Genomic DNA, 21502 nt, shown 5'->3' with positions numbered 1-21502 from the left:
CTCCGCACGACTCATCCTGGACATCCCCCGACACAGCCACATCTCCGGACACCTGAGAGACCTGCACTGGCTCCCCGTCAGCAAGAGGATCACGTTCAGACTCCTCACCCACACACACAAGGCCCTCCACGACCTGGGACCCAGGTACCTCAACAACCACCTGACCTTCTACACCCCCACCCGCCAGCTACGTTCCACCAGCCTCGCCCTCGCATCCGCAGAGCCACCACCGGAGGAAGATCCTTCTCCTACCTGGCAGCCAAGACATGGAACTCCCTCCCCATCCACCTCCGGCGGACCCAGGACCACATTTCCTTCAGGAAGCAACTCAAGACCTGGCTCTTCGAGCAGTAGCAGACCCACCCCCCCACGCCCCCCCCAGCGCCTTGAGACCCCTCCGGGTGAGTAGCGTGTTATACAAATGCTATGATTGATTGATTGATTGATTGAAATTGATACACATTTTTAGTGTTGGCTTTTGAGGTTAGCTCAATACCTTTCCAATGACACGCCCTACACAGCACATCACCCTTCCTATGTAGTGCTTCTTCACCCTACGTAGGAGTAGTAAGCATAGTACGCATGTTATAGATGTTTCAATACAACAGATACAGATAGAGGCTTTGGGGAAGCACTCTTTATCTGTTGGTCTGTTCAACTGTTATTCACGTTTTGCTTCTGCCCACCAAAGCATACAACACGAGGCAATAACTCAGCCCGTTATAGCCATTGGCTCACTTGCATTGTGAGTGACGCCATTTTGTCAGACCCTATGTGCACATTTGCCTAAAGAAAAGTGCACTTTATGCCAGAAAAAAATTAATTAGCAATTGCAGCAGCTTGCCAGGGACAGGACTTTTGACTTTGTCAATGCTTGTTTACATGGCAAAGCCCAGATCTTGTTCGAACACTTACCCACTGTGGAAGGTGAAGAGGAGGATAATGCTTTGGATAAGTATCTGGAAGTAGTATATGGGTTGGACAGGCGTTTTAATCGATTGCAGAGCCTGGCACATGTTGTTTACATGTGAGGAACAAGCCCTGATATTTATGTGTTTTGGTTGTGGTCACCCTGTGAGAGTTTTGGAACTTCACACCACACCTTACTAGGGACCGGCTGCTATTTGGACTACCTCAGGAAAAAGCAGAAAGTGACAGAAAGGGTGAATTGCAAGTAGTAGAGCAGAAGCTGTGGATTACAGAAACATGCTATAAGTATCTGACTGCTTCTTTCCTAGTGGCACTACAAAAGGCTGTCCTTCATTTTAGATAGAGTGCCATTTCTGTGACTGCACCCACCAATTTGCAGAGCTTGCAGCAATGAAAAGTGAGCTGGAGTGAAGGTTGTTGTTGGAAGTTCAGAGGAGGTGCAAGGAGTTAAAGAAGGCACAGGGAATGCTAAGGCGAAATGAAAGTGGATTGGTCTTGGAGTGTGGGGAACAGTATGCTAAGGGTCAGGTCAAAGATTTCTCTTTTTGTGCAATTGGTGGATCATGGATCTTCATACTGTGAGAAGACTTGCATAAAACATGGTAAAGTGGTAAGAAGCAAGTGCCAGTGATCTGTCATAGGATGCAAATGTAGCACAAAGATGTCCATATTATGCTGTGAGCAGAAATACAATGATTGATGCAAAATGTATGGTACACAAACAAATATTTACACGTTTAATTGGCAGCACCATAGACAGTTTTTATGATTCTCAGATCCAATGCCAAGGTGCAAATGTAAACCATTTTGTAATGACCCAGTGTGGAGTATCTGTTGAAAGCAGAAGAAAGGGTTCAGATATTGTAGGAACATAGAGTGGAACCCACTTTGTTCCTTGATATGAACAGATTGTTTTGTTGTGCAAAGGAAAAACTTTAAACATGCCAGAAAAATATTGCCAGTTTTATTAAACTTCAACTGCTTAACATCTCTTTCACTTGAGGAAGGTGTTGTCTCCTGAAAACCGTGAATGAACAGGGCATGAGTAAGCATGTTGAAAGTTTACGATGGCTTTCACCTATCATAATAGTATGCAAGAAGAATGGCTGTTGTGTAGTGATCTTTGCAATAGAATAATAGTGAATGGATCTGGACTATCATCCTCAAACATGAGTTGATGATTTGATTGGCACACTGGGAAGGTCATGGTGTTTATCCAAGTTAGCTTTGCTTCCCACAGATCAAGGTTTACACCACCTTAATACTTATGTATATGTGAAGTACGCATTCTGCTTTTCGGAATACCCCTTCAGTTGGCATCACCATCTTCTGCCTTGGAACATGCTATGTTCCATATGTTTAGGGGAGTGAATGAAGTACTGGTGTTTCAGGATGCCATTTTGGTCTATGGTCAGATGCTTAGGGCCATTAAGAAACAGTGTATACAGTAATGCATATATTTGAAAAATATGATGTTTAAGGATGAAAAAGTGCATGTTCTGTGTATAGAGATTGAGTATTTAGGACACAGTGCCTCCAAAGAAGGTGTTAAACTACCGCCAGGATTAGTTGATCTCATTGTCAATGCTCCTGCACCCTAAATATGAAAATAAATGTCACTAATCCTTGGCTGCTGTATCACAGCAAATGCCAAAGATGATATGTTTGGAGGAGTTTTGACCATCCTGCTCACAAACCAGATCACACCATATGTTTCTTGCTCAATGACAGGAGGGTTTATATCTCTGAGAGCAGAGTAATTGCTTACCTGGGTTGTTGATGGAGAGCGAGTCCAGTATGATGCTTTTTGGTGAGACGGCTAAAGGAAGACAAGGAATGTCTCATTGCCTGGGCAGATTCAGTAACTGATGGCATACTTGATATCATGGAAGTTGAGTGAAGGAAAGCTTCTGAGTAGATGAGGATCTGGGAAAGGTCATGGAGTCCGTTGTTCATGGATGACCATCTGAAAGATGTCGTATACAGTTTTTGCTATTATATTCGAAATCCTTTGACAAAATATCTTTGCAAACTTTATTTGAGCATTAGTAGTACATCCTGACATGAATATGACTTAAACACATTTACATGCTGAGTTCAATTGGTGGGCTGTCCAGACACAGACATAGAGGTAAGGATTAGATGTTCACCTGAATATATGAATAGTAAATTTGTTCCTTGAAAAATGCAGCATTGCCAAGTGGGTGGTGAGATAGGGCTGCAGTAGATGTTTCAGTAGAGCTATGGAATATTGAGTAGGGAATATCAAATGACTAACATATATTAGCCAAAAAATCAAGCACCAAAATATTGTCAAGGTAAGTATATAATTGTTAAGAATAAGTTTACTTTACTTAACACCAAAAATACCCACTTAGGCGATATATATCCTCAGGATACATTGATGGGAGTTAAGAATAGGTAATCAATACTTATATATATGCAATTACCAACATTTTTTTCCTCAGTATTTTATACTATATTCAGGTACATCTATATTCCCTACTCGATAATGGGGACTACAACTCATTGTTTTTTCACAACAATCCATTCATTCTCAAAATACGGTAAATAGGCTGCAGTTCTAGTTGACTAAAGCAAGTGTGCCGGTCAGATGTGTACTTGAATCACACAAGAAGAACATAGTCAAGGTTTTCACTGGCTGTTTTCTCAAAGAGGATTTTTCTAGAGAGATTTTTTTCAAACAACAATGTCCATTGCACTTGAGAAAAATGTCACATTACTTGAAGAGTGTTGTCAATATGGTCTTAGATCACACTCAAGTGTATAGTATGTTGGAGATCATTAATAGGTTGGTGGAATGGTGTATCCATGAGTAGTAGCCTATAGGAAGTCATTGAAGAAGAATACTTTATTGTTTGATTAATAAAAATCAGTACAATGATGAGCATGCATCACTGATAAAAAGACATATGTCAAATAGTTGCTAAAATATTTAAACGTAGAACAGAAAACAGGCGTTATCTAAGTCCTGTGTTTTTGCTTACATTATTTCCTCTTGACCTAAATGTGTCCATTTAGTGCATTGGTACCGTTACAACAAATAGAGAAGTGTAAAGTTCATCAATAAATATTTAAAAAACCTAGTAGTCTATATTTGTTCATGGTATTAAAATATTAACTTCATCTAGACAATTAAGACTTTTAAGAAACGATTAAGAAACGGTTGAGAGCCGTGGTTGTCCTTAGTTGAGTACCTTTGTTCAATGTTATATGGGCTTATCACAACACAACACATTCCACCGCAGCCACCTTTAGAGCTTTTGAGGTGGAGGCAGGTGTGCTCTGTCTTGGGTCTGGGCTGTACAGAGTAAATCAATAATGTTTGAATACGCATGGGTTCTGGCAATCGAAGAAAGGTATTAGAGAGGGTCAGTTTTCCAGGGTGATTTGGCTTGAGTGAAGGCTCCACAAATGTTGCAGATGATATTATCTAAGTTCCATCATTCTAGCGGGGTAGAGTAGGTGACTGGTAACAGAGGCCATGATTCCAAGTAGGCTGGAACTTAAGGAGATTTACTGCACCCTTTTTTGATACAAGTTGTCACTGGTAAATACTGCCTATTGAGAGTTTGTTTTCTCTGACACAAAGAGGGATATTTCATACATCCACGAATCTACCTCAAATTCATCACGGTATGGTAGGGTAGTAATTACCGCAGATCTCATGGATCCGATTCCTGTAGAAACTGGACTTGTACAGGGAATGACATTTACCAACCCACTTGAAATCAAGTGCAGGTTGTATGAGTGGTTTGTGGTAGATTATTGGGACATCATGGAAGATTCCCCATTGTCACACCTGGAATTTGTAGGTGGAGCAATAGATATCAGAAAACAAATGGGCCAAGGGATAGTACAGGATAATAATTGAGAAAGCAGAATGCCCATCAGGTTTAGATAATAAATAGTTTTTTCCTCCGACTGCTTTAATGTTCAGTTTTCCAGTCATGCTGGCTTGTTGCTCCTGGAACAGTTACAGAGATTTGCTTGTTTGTGCCTTATGTTACTTGGTTGTTATTGTGTGTGCGTGTCGTAAGGCCTTCTGTTTTGTGTGCATGTTGTTTTGTTTCAAGGGGGCTGAATTATGCCTGGGTTTTACTTTAATTCCACCATCTTTGAGATAATACTATTTTAATACATAAAAGATGGAATGTTTTGGGTTTCTGATGTACAGTAGACAAGGGATGTTTTATTTGAGTTGTCGGCTGCTGCTCTTTCGTTCACTACACCATTAGCAGGCCTAAACCTACCCCCTACCTTGCTTGTCATTACAAATGCTCCAGAGGCCATGTTCCTTCCCCGAGAATCTCAAGTAACTCCAGATACTAGTAAGCCTTATGAGGGAGGTGCAGCTTAAATCACCTAGCACAGCCTCTTCTGAACCCATTTCTGCTCTTGCCCTTCCCATTTAGGGAGACTCACTCAAGACAACCCAAAAATAATAGATGAAAATGCTCAAGTCACCATGGGTTAACCTTTGGATGTTGTTCTAGGCAGTATTCCCTCCTTGTTAGTTTGTACGTGTCAGAAAACACCAGCCACATGCAGAATAATTTTGACTCCACCCCAAAGGACAAGTCCATTCTGACTTGGAAGGCCATCCCCTCATTCAATGAGAACACGGCAAATCCTGTTCCATTGCAAACCTATTAGAACTCACTGACATGCTCCTTGAACTTTTGGCATAAGAAGCTTGGGACCCACATCCAGGCATCCCCAGCCCAATGATGCAGATTCTATGAGACAGTCAACAAATGATGAATGAAAACACCTCTTAATCTTCTAGGATTTCCAGTCTGAGAGAGCATGGCTAGGTTGGAGGCTTTTCTTCAAACTTGACCCTCATGATTACTGAGCTTGCATGCATGTCCAAGATTGATATGTATGTGGGCCTTTCCTCCTGAAATGGCCCAGATTTACTGGAAAAGAGCCCTCATTCACACATGCTATTTCTCATTCTAAAATACTACTATTTTCACTGCTGGTCCACCTCACCTCACGCTTCCATTTTCACATCACATTCTCTCCACCTTCAGTCCACCTTTCTGTTTTCTCTATCAGTCTCTCCTCCACTCCCATCTACTCCTTCAATGCTGTAATCTCCTAATCTTCTGACTCCATTTAACCCACAGACCTTAATGAATGCGCCCAGACCACTGATGATGAAGACCCAGCAGATCCGCCCTGCAGCCACATCTGCCACAACTATGTAGGAGGCTTCTTTTGCTCCTGTCGCCCGGGTTTCCAGCTGCAGAGTGACCGGAGAACTTGCCAAGGTAAAACCATAGGTCATAAAGCACAGCTAATCTTTGGATCTTGTGTGGCCTCTTTTAATTATTGACCTCTGTCTTCCAGTTGATTGCAGCAGTGAATTGTACACTGAGGAGTCTGGGTTAATCTCCAGCCCAGAGTACCCCCAGCCGTATCCCCCAAACCTCCAGTGCAACTACAGCATCCGCCTCGAGAAAGGGCTGTTTATCACACTAAAGTTTCTGGACACGTTTGAAATTGATGATCACCAGCAAGTGCGCTGCCCATATGACCTTCTGAAGGTGCCTCGAACTGTCCTTTGGATGCGGCTACATAGCATAGAAAGTGTTACTGGAGAGAAAATGGGGACCCACCTTAAGAATGTTTATTATTACATCTGCAGCCAGTACTTTGGTCCCACCCATCACTGTTCACTTCATTGTTCTTTTCCTCTTTCCTTTTCTTTCAACAATTTCATTCATTGACTTGCGTGTCAGGTTGCTGGTCCTCTTTCCATTCTTCAACCCATCTCAATTGCCATATGTCTTCTCTTTCTTATTTTGTCATTCAGCATCTTTCAGCCTCCTAGTCTTCCTTATTTACAATCTCCAGTGGCCTGCCTCTTTGTTCAAACACATGATTCCGATGCTTTTTTAAATCAACCACTAGCCCTTTCAATTTTTCATACATACAAATCTCCCATTTACCTCAATCAATCATTAATTTAATGTCTCACCTAATCTAAGCCCTCTTTCTGTTGCTGTGCGTACATACCTGCCCATCATTCCCTCATTTCTAGATTCACCTTCATTCTTTCATGTCAAGCAAACCCTCTATTTCTTCAGTTCATTGAAATTCCTTTTTTCAATTTTACATTCATGTCCTATTTTTTCCTTTTATCCAAGACATCTTTTTCTAAACATTGGTTCAACACCTTTCCATTACTGTATCCAGCTAATTGCTCTTTATTTTTTCCCCTAGCAGTCCTTCCTCCCACTTTCTTGTGTTGCATACATTTATTGGGGTTTACTGTTATCATCCCATTCTTTTTTCCAGGCATCCATCGCCAACCCCTTACATTTTTCTTCTAGAAGTCTATCCACCGTACATCCAAATCCCATTCACATTGTTCATCACTTCAACCATTTTATTTGTGCAGTCATCTTTCTCCCTTTGATGAATTGGTTTACCCATGCACAAAAGTTCTCTTTTTCCCATTAAGGAGGACTTTGGTCCATCCTTCCAAGTTCTCTTTATGTCCATCTACACAACTCTTGACCCTTTTGCATCCTTCCACTCATTCATGCATCTTCAATGTGTCCGTGTGTATTTAGGAGTTTTCCCTTTTATCATACAAAACATCCGTTCATCCAGCTATCATTCACTCTGTTAATCCATCTGACAATCCACTTTGCCCTCCTTTCTCCTTCCATCAGTTACTGTGTCCCAACATTTGGAACTTAACTAGTTAGGGATTGGTCCAACAAATTTGACCTTGGTCTGCTTTCTTATTATTATCTCTCTGCCCTCACCAGAGTATTGGAGTCCCTGATCATAGTTTTTCCAGGCACACATTGCAGTAGAGTGACCTAATGCACTACCTTCTGTACCCCAGATAGAAGCCGGAGAACAGGAAATTGGTACTTACTGTGGCAGGGAGAGCCCAGGCCTCATCAATACCAAGACCCACACTGTGGACCTCATCTTCACGACAGACGACTCTGGGGACAGCCGTGGCTGGAAGATCCGCTACACTTCAGAGAGTAAGGCTACTATCTTTGCCACCACATCGTTTCTGCCTCCTTACTTCATGACAGATTTCAAGCTTATGTCTCAACAGTACTCTTGCATGTGATGGGCTTTCGAACATAAAATCCCAACAAAGAAGCTTCTTTTTCTCAAGTGGGTTGTTTGAAGGTTTTGGATTTTTTTTCACATTTATCCAAACAAGGATTGCTCCAGCCCATTTTCATGTTATAGACAGACTGTAGAATTTATGTAGAATTTGTAAATCCAATGCAGAATCTGTCGGCTTGCTCGTGTCTTCAGATGTCCATATTACAGGTCCTTAGGCAGCTATGGATACCATTGAGTCAATTTAAGGTACAAGTTATTTGTATACAGGATGTGGAGCTAAGATGTGCAATTTGTGCAAGTTGTGCAATTTGGAAATTAGGTCTAGCAGATCAATTACTGGCTGTGGAACAGCAAGACCATAAGTCTCACTGGTCCATATTTGTACTCCATACCTCCTCGCAAAATGATATGATCGCAGGTAAATAGCTGTGAGCGAGATCCGCTGTCTGCAGAAACAGGGATAAGATAGATATACTCCTGCATTGAATGCAATTGACTAGTCTGGCCAAAACTGCAATATGCATTACTTGCCAGCAGTGTTTTTTCTGGTTTACAACTCTGCCATCATACCCCAAAGAAAGCAATCTCTAATGTATCAAACTGCATTGCTCTCTTGTGTTCCTGTCTAAAGGGGTAAGCTGCCCGCAGCCAGTCCCGTTGGATGAGTTCAGCATCATCAAGCCTCAGATTGCAGATTACCGTTACCAGGACTATATCATCGTGAGCTGTAAGACTGGGTACAAGCTCATGGAGGTGAGTCATTGACACAGATATTGTCCAGTCTGGTCACCCCTTCTTCTGGTCCTGCCTGATCTACTTGTCTAATGTCTGTATTGTACCTTCCTTGTTCATCACTTGTTTGAGAGATCATCATTTACCTGCTCTCCCTCTGGGGCATCTTTCATTTTCTATTCCAGTCTCCTCTCCCTATATTCTGCATGGTTTACTTATTGGCTCCTGCCTGTTACTCTCATCCCTCTATCTCACCTCCATTCATCTTTCTCCTCTATTAAGTCCATTTTACCTATTTTACTCTACCTCTCCTTAATCCTTCTTTCCTTCTTTCTTCTTTTTCAACCTTAATGACTATCTCTTTATTCTTCTATTCCCTCTCTATCTGAGACTTATTTGTATTTCTTTTTCTCTTATCTTTCCCCCTTAGTGTCTTTGTGGCTTTGTCAGTCCTCATATCTCAATAAGGTTTGTTGGCTATTGGGCTCTCCTTGTGGTCACAATAAAAAAAAAAATAAAGCACCCATGGAACGCTGTGCCTCATTCCGACTTTGGCAGTGCTGTGCCGGCTTTGCATTGGCATAGCACCGCCAAAGCAGTGCATGGTCTGTCTGCCAGACTACGAGTTCAACTCGCGTCTGGCAGACTTTTTTTTCTGTTCCCACAGCGGTGCCCTGAAAACTGGCACCGCAAGGGGAACGCAAAAGCAGTTCCATCACTGCATGAACTATGAAGTCCATGCTGTGTTGGAACTTGGTGTGCATGCAAACAGGGGTACATGTTGTGCTCCCCTGAATGCATCCCCATGGTGGCAAGGGCATGGGGGCCCTGTAGAGCCCCTTTTGTTTCTTCACCGCCAGCCTTTATGTGGCAGGTTCACTGCCATGAAAAGGCTGGTGGTGGAGAAACTTGAAATATACTCGGTGGACTGGGGCGGTCCCATCTTGCATATTGGATGCCCCTGTCCGCTGCACTACCACCAAGGAATGGCAGTTCCCTAGCCCAGCGGTAGCGGTCGGAATGACAGTATCAGAATACGGCAGCCGCAGGACCGCCAACGTGAGTCTGGCACTCAAAGACCGCCAGACTCGTAATCAAGCCCGTTGCATCTCTAATTATATTTGTAAACTCAGTATAAGCATTAATATTGGACCTATAGGCTTTTCAGTAGCCAATGAGCCAAACAGAAAAGTAAACCTGGCACCAACCTCCCATTAAACACTAATTCAAACAAGGCAAATCATTTAACCTGATGTAGACATTCATCAACAGGAGGAGAAACACATGTTAGTTAATGTTTACAGAATACAGCTCCATCAATCAAAATCAGATACAAAGTTAAGAATGTTTTTATCTGTGAAGAGCATCAAATGACAGGAAGGCATGTCAAACATTTTTAACAGGTTGTTTACTGAAGTATTATGTTTTATAAACACTAACATCACCATACTCACAGCTCCATAGAGATTGAGAATATAAGGGCAATAAAAAAATGTAGGGAGATTCTCTTCCATAATGAGTTCACATTTTTGGCAAGTCGTTATGTGTTCTTGATATTTTTGGAAGCGTCCAAGAACATTGTGGTAAAATGGCTACACCCAAACTGTGTTGAGTTTAGGATTCCTTATAGAAAATTAATATATACTTGTGGTAATGTGGAACACCAATTGGGGCAAGCATCCACTCCATGGTTGTTCCATAGGTTCCATGAAAGTTCCAAGATGTTGGCAAGTACACAGTACCACTAAACTTTAAAGCAGTCCTTACCTATGCCTCCATCCTCTATTGCCCCTGGAATATTACACTACCTAACTTTCATTTAGTCCTGTTCTCTAAGACCTCTGAGGATTCTACTGAAACCTGGTCATAGTTTGCTGGTATGCTGCAATGTTTTTCTGAGCCCACAACTCTTGTGATTCTATTATCTGAACCAAGACATCCATCTTACTGCCAGTTCTGCGCAAGCCACCTGAATCTTCCCCTGATGCCACTGTGATGCATACAGTTTGACCATGATGTTACAGCAAAGTATATTTAGCAAATTCTCAGCAATCTCTAAAGGGCCTCCACATAGCCGACCTTTAGAGTTAATTGGGGAAGTGACAGTGGTTGGGCGGTGTCCTTTTACTTTTCCCCTGTGTAATTTACCAGCACTTCATACATATAACGCGTTACCCTGAACCCACAGTAGAAAACTGAAGGCCATATGTATGCCCTTTCTGCTCACATTTTGCGATCAGTATTTTTGCAACCATAAAGCCTTTTTGTGAGAGTCAGCAGACTGCCGATGTCTTTAACCCTTTCAATGCTAGGCCTTTTCCCCCCTGTGCTAAGCCTTTTTTTGGCTATTCAGGGTAGTTCGTGCTTAGACCCCTGTAGCTTTTTGTCCACATAAGGTATCCATGTCAAATTTGCGCCCTTTTTTCCCAACACTCTGAGGATTCTAAAGGTACCCAGGGTTTGTGAATTTCCGTGTAGGGGACGCAGAAATAAGCCAAAATGTAGTTGTTTTTTTTTAAATGGGAAGAAATTGCTGCAGAAGAAAGCATCTGTTTTTACTCCCTACAAATAGCATTAACACAACGGTTTGTGGTGCTGAAATCAACATCTTCTCAGCTTCGAAGGACAGGCAGACATTTATCATGAAACTTGCTTTAAACCTCCTTCCAGTAAGTGGTATAAATGGGTGTGAAACTAATAATGGATCCTGGATAGCTATACATTTCTGAAAACTAGACAAAATTCTGAATTTAGCAAGGGGTCATTTGTGTGGATTCTTCAAGGTTTTTGTTATAGAAACTGACAATCGAAAATAGAAAATATTGAAATTGAGTTGAAACCCCCCCCCGACATTTGTACCAACATTTTCACCTGTAACTTCTGATAAGTATAACAGATTTTTTACAGCAATATACCGTTACATCTTCAGGGCACTTCAGGTTGTGGAGATATACAGGACTTGTAGGTTCACCAAGAACCCGAGGAACCCAGAGCCAATAACTGAGCTGCGTCTTGCAATGATTTTTCAATGTGTACCGGGTATATAGCAATTTATTTGGTAAAATATAAGGAGTGAAACATAGGTACCAAGGAAACCAATATATTTCTGAAATGGGAACAAAATATAGAGTTTATAAGCAGTGGTTTTTTGCACATCTTCAAAATTGCGGTTACCCATACAAGCATGTGAATTAGAGGTCATTTTTCAAAGTTAACTTCTTTTTTTACAAATCGTCTTACATTTGTAAGGCAGAAATGCAAAGAAAGTCAATTGGTAATAACACTTGTTCTACTATTCTGCATTCTATAAGTCTCCAGACAAAATTGCTACCTCACTTGTGTGGGTAGGGCTAGTGTCCGCAACAGTAAATGGCCCAAAATGCAACCTGGACACATCACATTCTTCCAGTAAAAACTGACCCTTTTTTTGCAATGTGTCTAGCTGTGGATTTTGAATCCTAGCTCAGCTGGCACCAAGGGAAACCTAGCAAACCTATACATTTTTTAAATCTAGACACCCATGGAAAGCCAGGATGGGGTGAATTGTGTGGCTCTCTCTAGGTTCAGTTACCCAGAAACCCTTGCAAATCTCAAACTTTGTAAAAAAAAAACTAATTTTACTCACATTTCTGTGATGGAAACAGTGCTTAATTTTAGCCGGTGGTTTTCGGTGGTCGGCACCGGCACTTAATTGTCAGCACCGCTGCCTGTGACAGTCTACCACAAGGTGGGTCTGTCTGGATAATTTAAAGATGACTACAACAATAGTCAATAATTAACTCAATATACATTAAAATGAATATTACCTGCCACCCAAGCCATTAATATAGCTGTGGGGCCTGAAATAGTCCAAACTGTCACACTTGTTGGAGTGTGAATGTTAGTACTTGTGTTGTTACTATCACAGGCGGTGCTGGCAGGGGCAATGTGTGGTGCAAGGTACATTGGCCTCATGACGATAGCCCTAGCACTTATTCTTTTGCAAATGAAGCACTGGATGGAGTTCTGGAATCTGCGTGGATCTACAAACCTCCATTCACCCAGCATTCCCCAAAGTTTCCTGTTAAAAATGGTACCTCTCTTGGGGAGGACTAGTGCCCGCGACAGGAAACGGCCCAAATTGCAACGTGGACACACACATTTTTACAGTGAAAACAGACCCTTTTTATGCAAAGTGCCTAGCTATGGATTTGGAACCCTAGCTCAGCCAGCACTTAAGGAAACCTAGCAAACCTATACATTTGTATAAAGAAGATACCCAGGGAAATCTAGGATGAATTGTATGGCCCTCACCAAGTTCTGTTACCCAGATTTCCTTGCAAACCTCAAACTTTGTAAAAAAAAATAAAAACTCATTTTCCGTAGATTTCTGTGATGGAAAGTTCTGGAATCTGCATGGATCCACAAAACTCCTCCTACCCCGCATTCCCCAAAACCTCCCTCTAAAAATGGTACCTCAATTGTGTGGGTAGGCCTGGTGCAAGCAAAACACAAAACAGGCCAAACCACCATGACAATACACCACAATTCTACAGTGAAAACTGACCCTTTTTTGCACACTGCCATGGTGTGGATTTTGAACGCTAGCTCAGCAAGCTCCTAGGGAAACCTAGCAAACCTATACATTTCTGAAAACTAGACACCCAGGGAAATACAGGATGGGGTGACGTGTGGCTCTCGCCAGTATCTGTTACTCAGAATCCCTTGCAAACTTCAAACTTTGTATAAAAAAAAAAAATTTCCTCACATTTCTGTGATGGAAAGTTCTGGAATCTGCATGGATCCACAAACTTCCATCCACCCCGCATTCTCCAAAGTCTAACGATAAAAATGATAACTCACTTGTGTGGGTGGGCCAAATGCCCATGGTAAGGAAAGGGCTCAAAACGTGTTGTGGAAACATGAAAATTACCCATCACAAAACGACCTGGTTTTGAAAAGGGTCTCACCTGGGTTTTTGGCCCCGCGCTCGGCGGCCACCTAGGGAAACCTACAAAACCCAGACATTTCTGAAAACTAGACACCCAAGGGAGTCCAGTGAGGTTTGGCTTGCGTGGATCGCTCAACATGTTCCAACCCAGAATGCCCTGCAAACCTCAAATTTAGCTGAAGAAAATCGAATTTTTCTCAAATTTCTATATGGGAAAGTTGTGGGATCACAGAGCCGACACAAATTTCCCACCACACAGAGTTCCTCCAGGTCTCTCGTTAAAAATAGTACCCCACTTGTGTGGGTGGGCCAATTATCAATGACTGGCAAGGGCCCAAAACATATTGTGGAGACATCAATATTGCCTATAACAAAACTACCTGGTTTTGCAAGCAGGGGTCACCTGGGTTTTTGGCCCCAGGTTCGGCTGCCATCTACTGTAAAACATTTCCACTGCCCACCAATTCTTTTTCAATGATTGTCTTAACCCCACAGGCACAAAACCCACAGCAAAGTCATCTTTGCCTTCTCCATGAGTGAGAATGGCCCCCAAACCATGCTTTCTGGCATCTACAGGGATACAACATGGCAATTTGGTGTTGTAAGGTTCCAGGCCTTTAGAAGCTTGGCCTTTCACCCACTCAAATGTTTCCCGACAACCATCTCCGCAATCCGCATTTAAAAGGAACATTGTTGTTGCAACATATTTTTCAAATTGACATTTGCGTTGCGTAATCAGCTAGGGATCAAGGATTGAACTTTGGAGTGCACTATCAAACCTCTTCTCAAAGTTGTGCTCAATGATGGAGAAGATTTGGACAAGTATCAGGAAATAATAATAAAAAAACTGCCTTTAGGATGTCATGTGCAACCAAATATAGTTATGTTGAAGCACAATTAGGAGTCTTTAAATTACCTATCATCCACCACCACTTCTCGTTCAAACACCAAAACAGTTTTGCTCAAACTCTCTACTAAATTTCCTACATCACTAACAACATTGACACAGGCATTTTTGTTTGTGCACTGGGTACCCGGGCAAACACCTCCAGACCACATATGTTTTTTTAATGTTGGGCTCATTCTTAGCACCCTTCACCATTACTAGAATTTAATAACCCATACCACTTTTGTTTATTTTTTCTTGTCCCCCCCCCATTTTGGAAAATTTTATATTTGCGTAATGCATTGGTTTCTTTTCCAGTCAAGCGCAATTTTTTTACCTCACCTTGTGGATTTTCAGCATTCTCCATCATCATTCTCCACATTGACTTTGGCTTTTTTTTCCCTTGCTGCTCTGCATACCCTAGAAAATGGGTGTCAAAAACCACACTCACCATATATTTTATTTTTTGTTCCCCAGACATATGGGTAGCACTCTTCACCATTACCAGAATTTACAGTTTACCTGCTCCCCTGATTCCACCTTTTTAGAACTCTTTCGTAACGTGTACTTCAGTTTCTCATCAGTTTCTCAATCAGTTCTTTCGCCATGGCTCCACATTTTCAATACCATTTACTATCTGAACAGCTTCTAGGCTTCTAGTAGTGAAGGTTTCCTAGAAGTTAGTAACTTTTATTTTCTTATCAGATCATCTTATAATCAGCCTGTCCCTTATCAGTGGTTTAGTAAAAATCTTAAATTGACAAGCAACCTTGAGTGCTAGCACATCTGAATCAATAGTTTATTCTGAGAGCTGTTTTCTGGAGAAGAACGCTTCTTTGGACAGCCACATTTTATTGCACAGTAAAATGTTCAATAAGCCTTTTTGCCAACTCCTTGTGTTGGTCATACTCTTCCCACTTTGGCAGTTTACACACAGATTATTGGGAAAATATTTTTGATCTCCATTAGAAAAGACTTCTCTTCCTTCTTGTAGAAACAGGATCTCATCAGTAGTTACAAGGGACATATCAAAGGCCCTGTACCTTCCCTTCCAAGGAATTGTTGACTGGTTTGTAAATGATACAGCTAGTTTTGAAGATGGTCCAGGCCAGTAAGGTGAGGAAATGAGGTTCTATCAGGATGAGGAGGATGTGATCATATTTCTTCCAACCCTGGATTAGACATACTGCAGCATGAAGGATAGCCCTAATGGTGCCAGTGTGGAGTTGGGGGGGGGGGGGGGGGTTGAGCAAGGTGTTACAACCCTCCAGATGCAAGAGTGTGAGAACTTGAACAGCAGTTCTGAAGCCACTTTCTGAAAATTACAGTTTCACTTACTTTAGAAAATATAGAATTGGTACCAGGCTGTCTTTTTTTGGCAGAGTGTTCCTAGAGGGTGAGATTGGTGTCCTGGGTTTTTCCAAGTGACTTGGCATTCGGTGAAAATTGAGATTCAAACTGGTCACGGTACATGTAATTAAACCATGTTTGTACTATTTCTTGCTTGCTCTTCTTGTCCGGATTATCGAAATCCCAGTCCTTTCCCCCACTCCCCCTCCTTTCCTGGCCCTCTGACAGGTTGGGGTAGGGTTCTTAGCGCTGGGATACCCCCGGGTGACTACACGCTCTACAAAATTTTTTAATAATAATAATAAGGAGCATGAATTATATTTCGGCTGGGTGGAGCTTCAACGAGGTGCTAGACATCTGGGTCTGGATGAGATGCAGCCAGTATTGGAGGTGCTGGATGTCAAGAGCAGAAGAGAATTTTAAGGAAGTCAGGTGTATCATTGGCATGTTGATGAATCCTGATTCTGTTATCTCTAAGAAGAGCCCGTGGGGGCTCCATGTAGAGGTTAAAAAGATGACGGGAGACTGAAATGTACCCTCAGGGACTCCGAAAGTGATGGGGTTTTCCTTGTGAATAAATTGGTGTTGCTTATAAAGGTAGGTAGAGAGCCAGTGAAGGACATTGCCCGTGAATACCATTCGAGACTCCAGGGTGTGGGGTGAGCGTTGAATGGTCGACTGTGTCAAAGGCAGCTGAGAGATCCATCAGTATCAGGATGCTGGGATCTTCTTCATCTGTGGTCAGGAGGGCATTGTCTATGATGTGTAAGGTAGTGGTCTCTGACCTACGGCATGACCAGGTCAGCATTTATATGTTCATGGAGTTGAGCATAGACTGCTTATTCAATGATTATTGTGATGAAGGGCAGGTAAGTGATGGGTTGGTGCTTGGCAAGGTCATTAGGGTCTAGTGTGAGGTTCTTTGGGACTGGGAGGGTTCTGCCTGACCTGATGTGAGCCTTCTTAGCTCTGCATTAGTACTGCCCTTAGTGGATGGAACACCATGAAGATTTAATGTCGAATACCATTATTTAGAGATGTTAGCTGTGGTGGAAAGGCTGTGTTTTTGTCTTCATCCCATTTATTTTTTCTGCAAGGTCCTGAATGGTAGCCCCAAACAGATGATGATATCTAGGGTATTTGGTTGGCAAAGTTGATTTGCATTACTTATGGAACTGCTAGGATTTAGACCCCTGCTGGTTCCTGGGAAATCTTTCATAATGACTGACAACATTTTCTTTGTGTGAGAGAATGCATTGTTTGTTGTCCAGCTCAGTCCACTAATCCCTCTCTTTTTTATGGTGTGTATGCAACTATAGGCTGAACATCATGGTGAAAGTGTACAGATTAAAAAGACATGCTTATCTCATCAGATGTGAGGTTGAACGCCAGTTCTCCATCCATGATGATGACTTTCGCCTTTTCCCTCTTATCCCCAGAATAACATTCAAGTTAGCAGCTGAATTGACTACACACTTACCTTTTACAAACTCAATAGGTGGGAAACTGGAATCTGTCCCTGTTTGGAAGAGTGTTGTTCTTTCCTTCTAGCTGAACCCCTTATTGCTACCTTCCTTATCCATGCAACTACATCAAGGAGACAGAAGATAGAGTGCCTTATGATCCCTGCAGTTATCATGGGGTCTAGACATGGTTGACTAGGAAAGAACAAATGTGAATGTCTAGATGCTTTCAACTTTTTTTGTGTGCCTTTGGACCTCTGTGCCTCCCAATTGAGGTGATATTTAGTTGCTATTGATTCTCCTTTATGCCAAAAAAACAACTGTCTGCCTTATCCATTAGGTTGTGGAAGGAATGTACATTGTTTGGAAGTGATGCTCTATGGATTAGTACTTCGTGCCGTTCTTCATTGTTACTCTCACCCTCTTCATCTGGAGCCTAGTGATCATTATCATCTACAGCACATTTTTCATCTTCTGCCTCTTCATCTACTTCATCTCATTCCTTATAATCAGAAATTGACATTTTTCTACATAGATTTAAGTCTGTTTTTGGCCCTCCTTTCAACTATTTCCAACCTTACTATTGGTCTTCCACTCCCTTTTGTTTCTTATGTGTTTTCTTCACTTTTCTCCTTCCCCTTTCCTTCTACCCTTTTTGATGCCTTCATTGCTTCCCTCAATTTCCTTTGTCATCTCATACTTACTTCCTCTCTTTCATCTTGTCCTCACTCTTAATTACATTTGCTTTGTTTTTGCTCTCTTTATTCACATCATATTTTCTCATGTTCTATTGTCCCTCTCTGTTACATTTTCATCTAATTTGCTCTTCATTTTCTCCACTGACACTGGCCCCTATTCTCCTTCCCTCTTTGTTGACTCATCTCAAATCTCCAATCTCTACTAATAAACTTGATGACAGATTAAGAACACCTGTGGCTAAAGTCTCCAATGTCAAGTTTGCCCATTGCTTCTCATGGAAATTCTTCTTCTTCTAGAATGGCGTAGAGCTGAGATCCTTCACGGCCATCTGCCAGAACGATGGGACATGGCACAGGGATCTCCCCCGGTGTGAAAGTGAGTGTACACAATATTGTTCCTCTTCCTTCTGCAGACACAAGTTTTAATGGACTTGAACATCAGCACCAGACATGATTGCTCTCTGTGGACTGCACATAACCACATTCATAATCATGGACTATCATACCTCATAGGGAATGTTTTTACCATATCAAACAAGATCTGTGTGCTCTCCCAGCTCGATAACCCATGCATCAATGGTGTACGTAATGGACAAAACGACCCTGTCTGTCTGTTACATGTTCTGTCATACATATATATATTTATATACATGCTACACTGGTGGAGATAGTGTCTATGTAGTGAGGAATAAGACAGAGTTTTCATATGCAAAATGTTTTTGCTTTATTAATAACTTTGACACTGCTTGATGATATCTGCACACAATTTGCCCATAAAAAGTTCTTAAAGGTTGGCTTCATCATAGAAAGTTTTGTGCCGATCCGTCATGCATTGTCGAAGAGAAACAAGGTCGAGGGGAACAAAAGTGCGATTTCTTAATTCCCATGGGAAGTTTTGCTCTGTTGTAGTGAATGGCAGTACATTAAAGTTGTCACAAGGTTAGAACTTTACTCAAGGATGGTGCTTTTGTTGATTTGATGTTAATCTGTTTAGTAGCTTTAGAGAAATCAGCATCACCCACGCCCGCCTCCATACCATGGTCCGGGGAGGGGGTCCACGTGCCTCCTTCCCCATTTAAAATGAAATTGGCCCCCAAGGTTTGGGTTCCTGGGCCTTAAAATGGCTCGATGAGGGGGCTGCACAACCCCTTCTCCATAAAGAATGAGCTTATCCTCAGCCCATGGCCCACCCCAAAGGGATCACATTGGAAATAAATAATTTTTTTAAATGACCTTTATTGCAGGATTCCTGAATCACATATTTGGGACCCTACCTAGGTCCTGTGAAATCCTCCAGGGGTATCAGGATTGGAAAATCTGGCATAGAATTTTTGAGTCCTATAAAAATAAAAATAAAACCTGTCAGCAATCCAGGTCCTGGGGCTAACCCACCTTCCCAGATGGCCTTCAGTTCTGCACAGCAGGAGTTGTCCATCAGCAGGTGCGAGTTGGGCCATAGGCCTGTCATTGCAGTCATGTGCATCAGGTAAAAGCCATCTTCTTTGGGCTTGGAGCAGGCCCTAAACCCAAGCCAGGCCCTACAGTCAGTCGCTGCTACAGCTTGGCTAACAAGGGCTGTGCTCAACCCTACTGCACACTGGCAATGTATGCATAACAGAGGTTGGCTGTACACAGTGACCAGGGCACAGGAATATGTTGCATGTGATATAGGGGGATTTGTGGATCCCTAGGCAGACTTCTTGGACCTTGGAGCTGTGCTGGTTATGACTACAGTCCATAATTTGCAGAACAGATATAAAAACCATGAGTTAATAACCAAATGTAATGCTTATGCTCTCAAAATATTTACACCAATAAATACCAACAAAAAAAGTAAAATGTAAGTAAATTGCAATGCATACTTTAATAATTAAATAAGGCTATATCCAGATTTGTCTCTTTCATAGTGTTAAGGGTATTATGATATTGGATCTCATCTTTAAGATTATTTATGACATTTCCAATTACTTTTGTCACATCAAGGGAGAGGTCATGGGCATTGCATTTGTTTTTTGAGTTGTGGTTTGCATGTCTGTTGTGTGAGTTCAGAATTACATTCCTAACTGTAAAGTGTGATTTTCAGAGGGTTTTCACTTTTAATTCACAGCCATAACCCCACGTTAAGTGTTTTTTTCAAATGAATGTATATGGCTCTCATGCAGTCAGGTGGCTGCTTGAGACTCTTACACAAAGAAGGGGATACTAATCACAGACTAGCAGCCGCAATAGTTAAGTGGTCCTAAGAAGTATATCAAGTTATTTATCTAGGGAATATTGTAAATAATTATTTTAACAGGTGTGTTTGGAGGCTTTCCTAAAGTATTACCATGTGTAATTTGAGTTAGAGCTTGGTAGGAGATATGTACATGGACAGACCTGCTCCCAAAACATTTGTATGGCACCTGGAGAATGGTGGGTCTGTTTTGGGTATCTGATCTAAGGCATCTCGCTGGTTTATAAGTGCTTGGGAAGATAATAGGGGGAGTGGCCATACTAGATTTTGTGATATAGACTGGCCTTTTTGAATCTGGACTAGACATGTCCTTTTAAGGTTAACCCGAAGGTTGATCCATTGAAGTGTTAGCAGGCCTACTGTGATAAAGCCAATGCGTTTGCGGCAGAAGATGAGTCAGTCCACAAATGTCTATATCCATTGGATGTGACCATCAATAGATGCTACTGTAGAAGCCATTTTGGACACAGAGATGAAAAAACACTGTTCATTTCATGCCATAGACCAGAGGAATAAAATGGAGGCTGTCATCAAGGGTGGCTCTCAGGTTTCAAATAATTTAGGAAGTTGTTTAGGTTTGTACATTAATGTTAGTCCAGTCAAGTAAATAGGAAGTTGGCATGCTTATGTACTATATGTGATGCAGGTAGACAGAGCCAGTTTTGATGCATTTGTCTTTGGACTTGAGTTAGTCATTCCAAGAAATGTCAGTGAAGACCTGCTGCAATAAATGGTCTAACATAAATCTGGGTATCATCAGCACCCATGCGCAAGCCCAGGTTGTAGATGCTAAGGACAGCAGCAATAGGTATCAAGTAAATGCAGGAGAGAGGAGATGTTTATGTTCACACCTGGGAAATTCTAATGGAAATGTTGAGGGTGGGATAGAGGATGGATGCTAGTTTGACCTGCTGAGACCTGTTTGATATGAAAAAGCTCAATCAATATAAGGCCATATCACTAATTCTCCAAAATAAAACAACCATTATTTAGTGTTATGCGGTCAATTGTAGTGAATGTTATAGAGAGGGCAAGGAGGAGTAGAGCCCAGGCCTGGCTCTCGTATATGGACCTGGCCTCTTTTTTTTTATAAATTATAATTTATAATTCTTTAAAATATATATTAATTACATTGAATAAATCATACTT

The 21502-nt window shown here is 41.7% G+C and overlaps 1 protein-coding gene across 1 annotated transcript in view; it reads left to right on the top strand.

Annotated features, from left to right (window-relative positions):
- The window catches only part of LOC144768095 (complement C1r subcomponent-like), a 62159-nt gene that overhangs the window by 21297 nt on the left and 19360 nt on the right, over positions 1–21502 (top strand). Inside the window, exons 4-8 of the mRNA XM_078651482.1 lie at positions 6087–6230; positions 6310–6506; positions 7820–7967; positions 8693–8814; positions 18418–18496. Of these exons, the coding sequence (XP_078507608.1) occupies positions 6087–6230; positions 6310–6506; positions 7820–7967; positions 8693–8814; positions 18418–18496 (690 nt within the window). The remainder of the gene's footprint in view (positions 1–6086; positions 6231–6309; positions 6507–7819; positions 7968–8692; positions 8815–18417; positions 18497–21502) is intronic.

The sequence above is a fragment of the Lissotriton helveticus genome, chromosome 7 (genome assembly GCF_964261635.1).
Source record: "Lissotriton helveticus chromosome 7, aLisHel1.1, whole genome shotgun sequence".
Taxonomy (NCBI): Eukaryota; Metazoa; Chordata; class Amphibia; order Caudata; family Salamandridae; genus Lissotriton; species Lissotriton helveticus.
The sequence above is the reverse complement of the archived record's forward strand: the minus strand, read 5'-3'. Positions and strand labels throughout refer to the sequence as shown.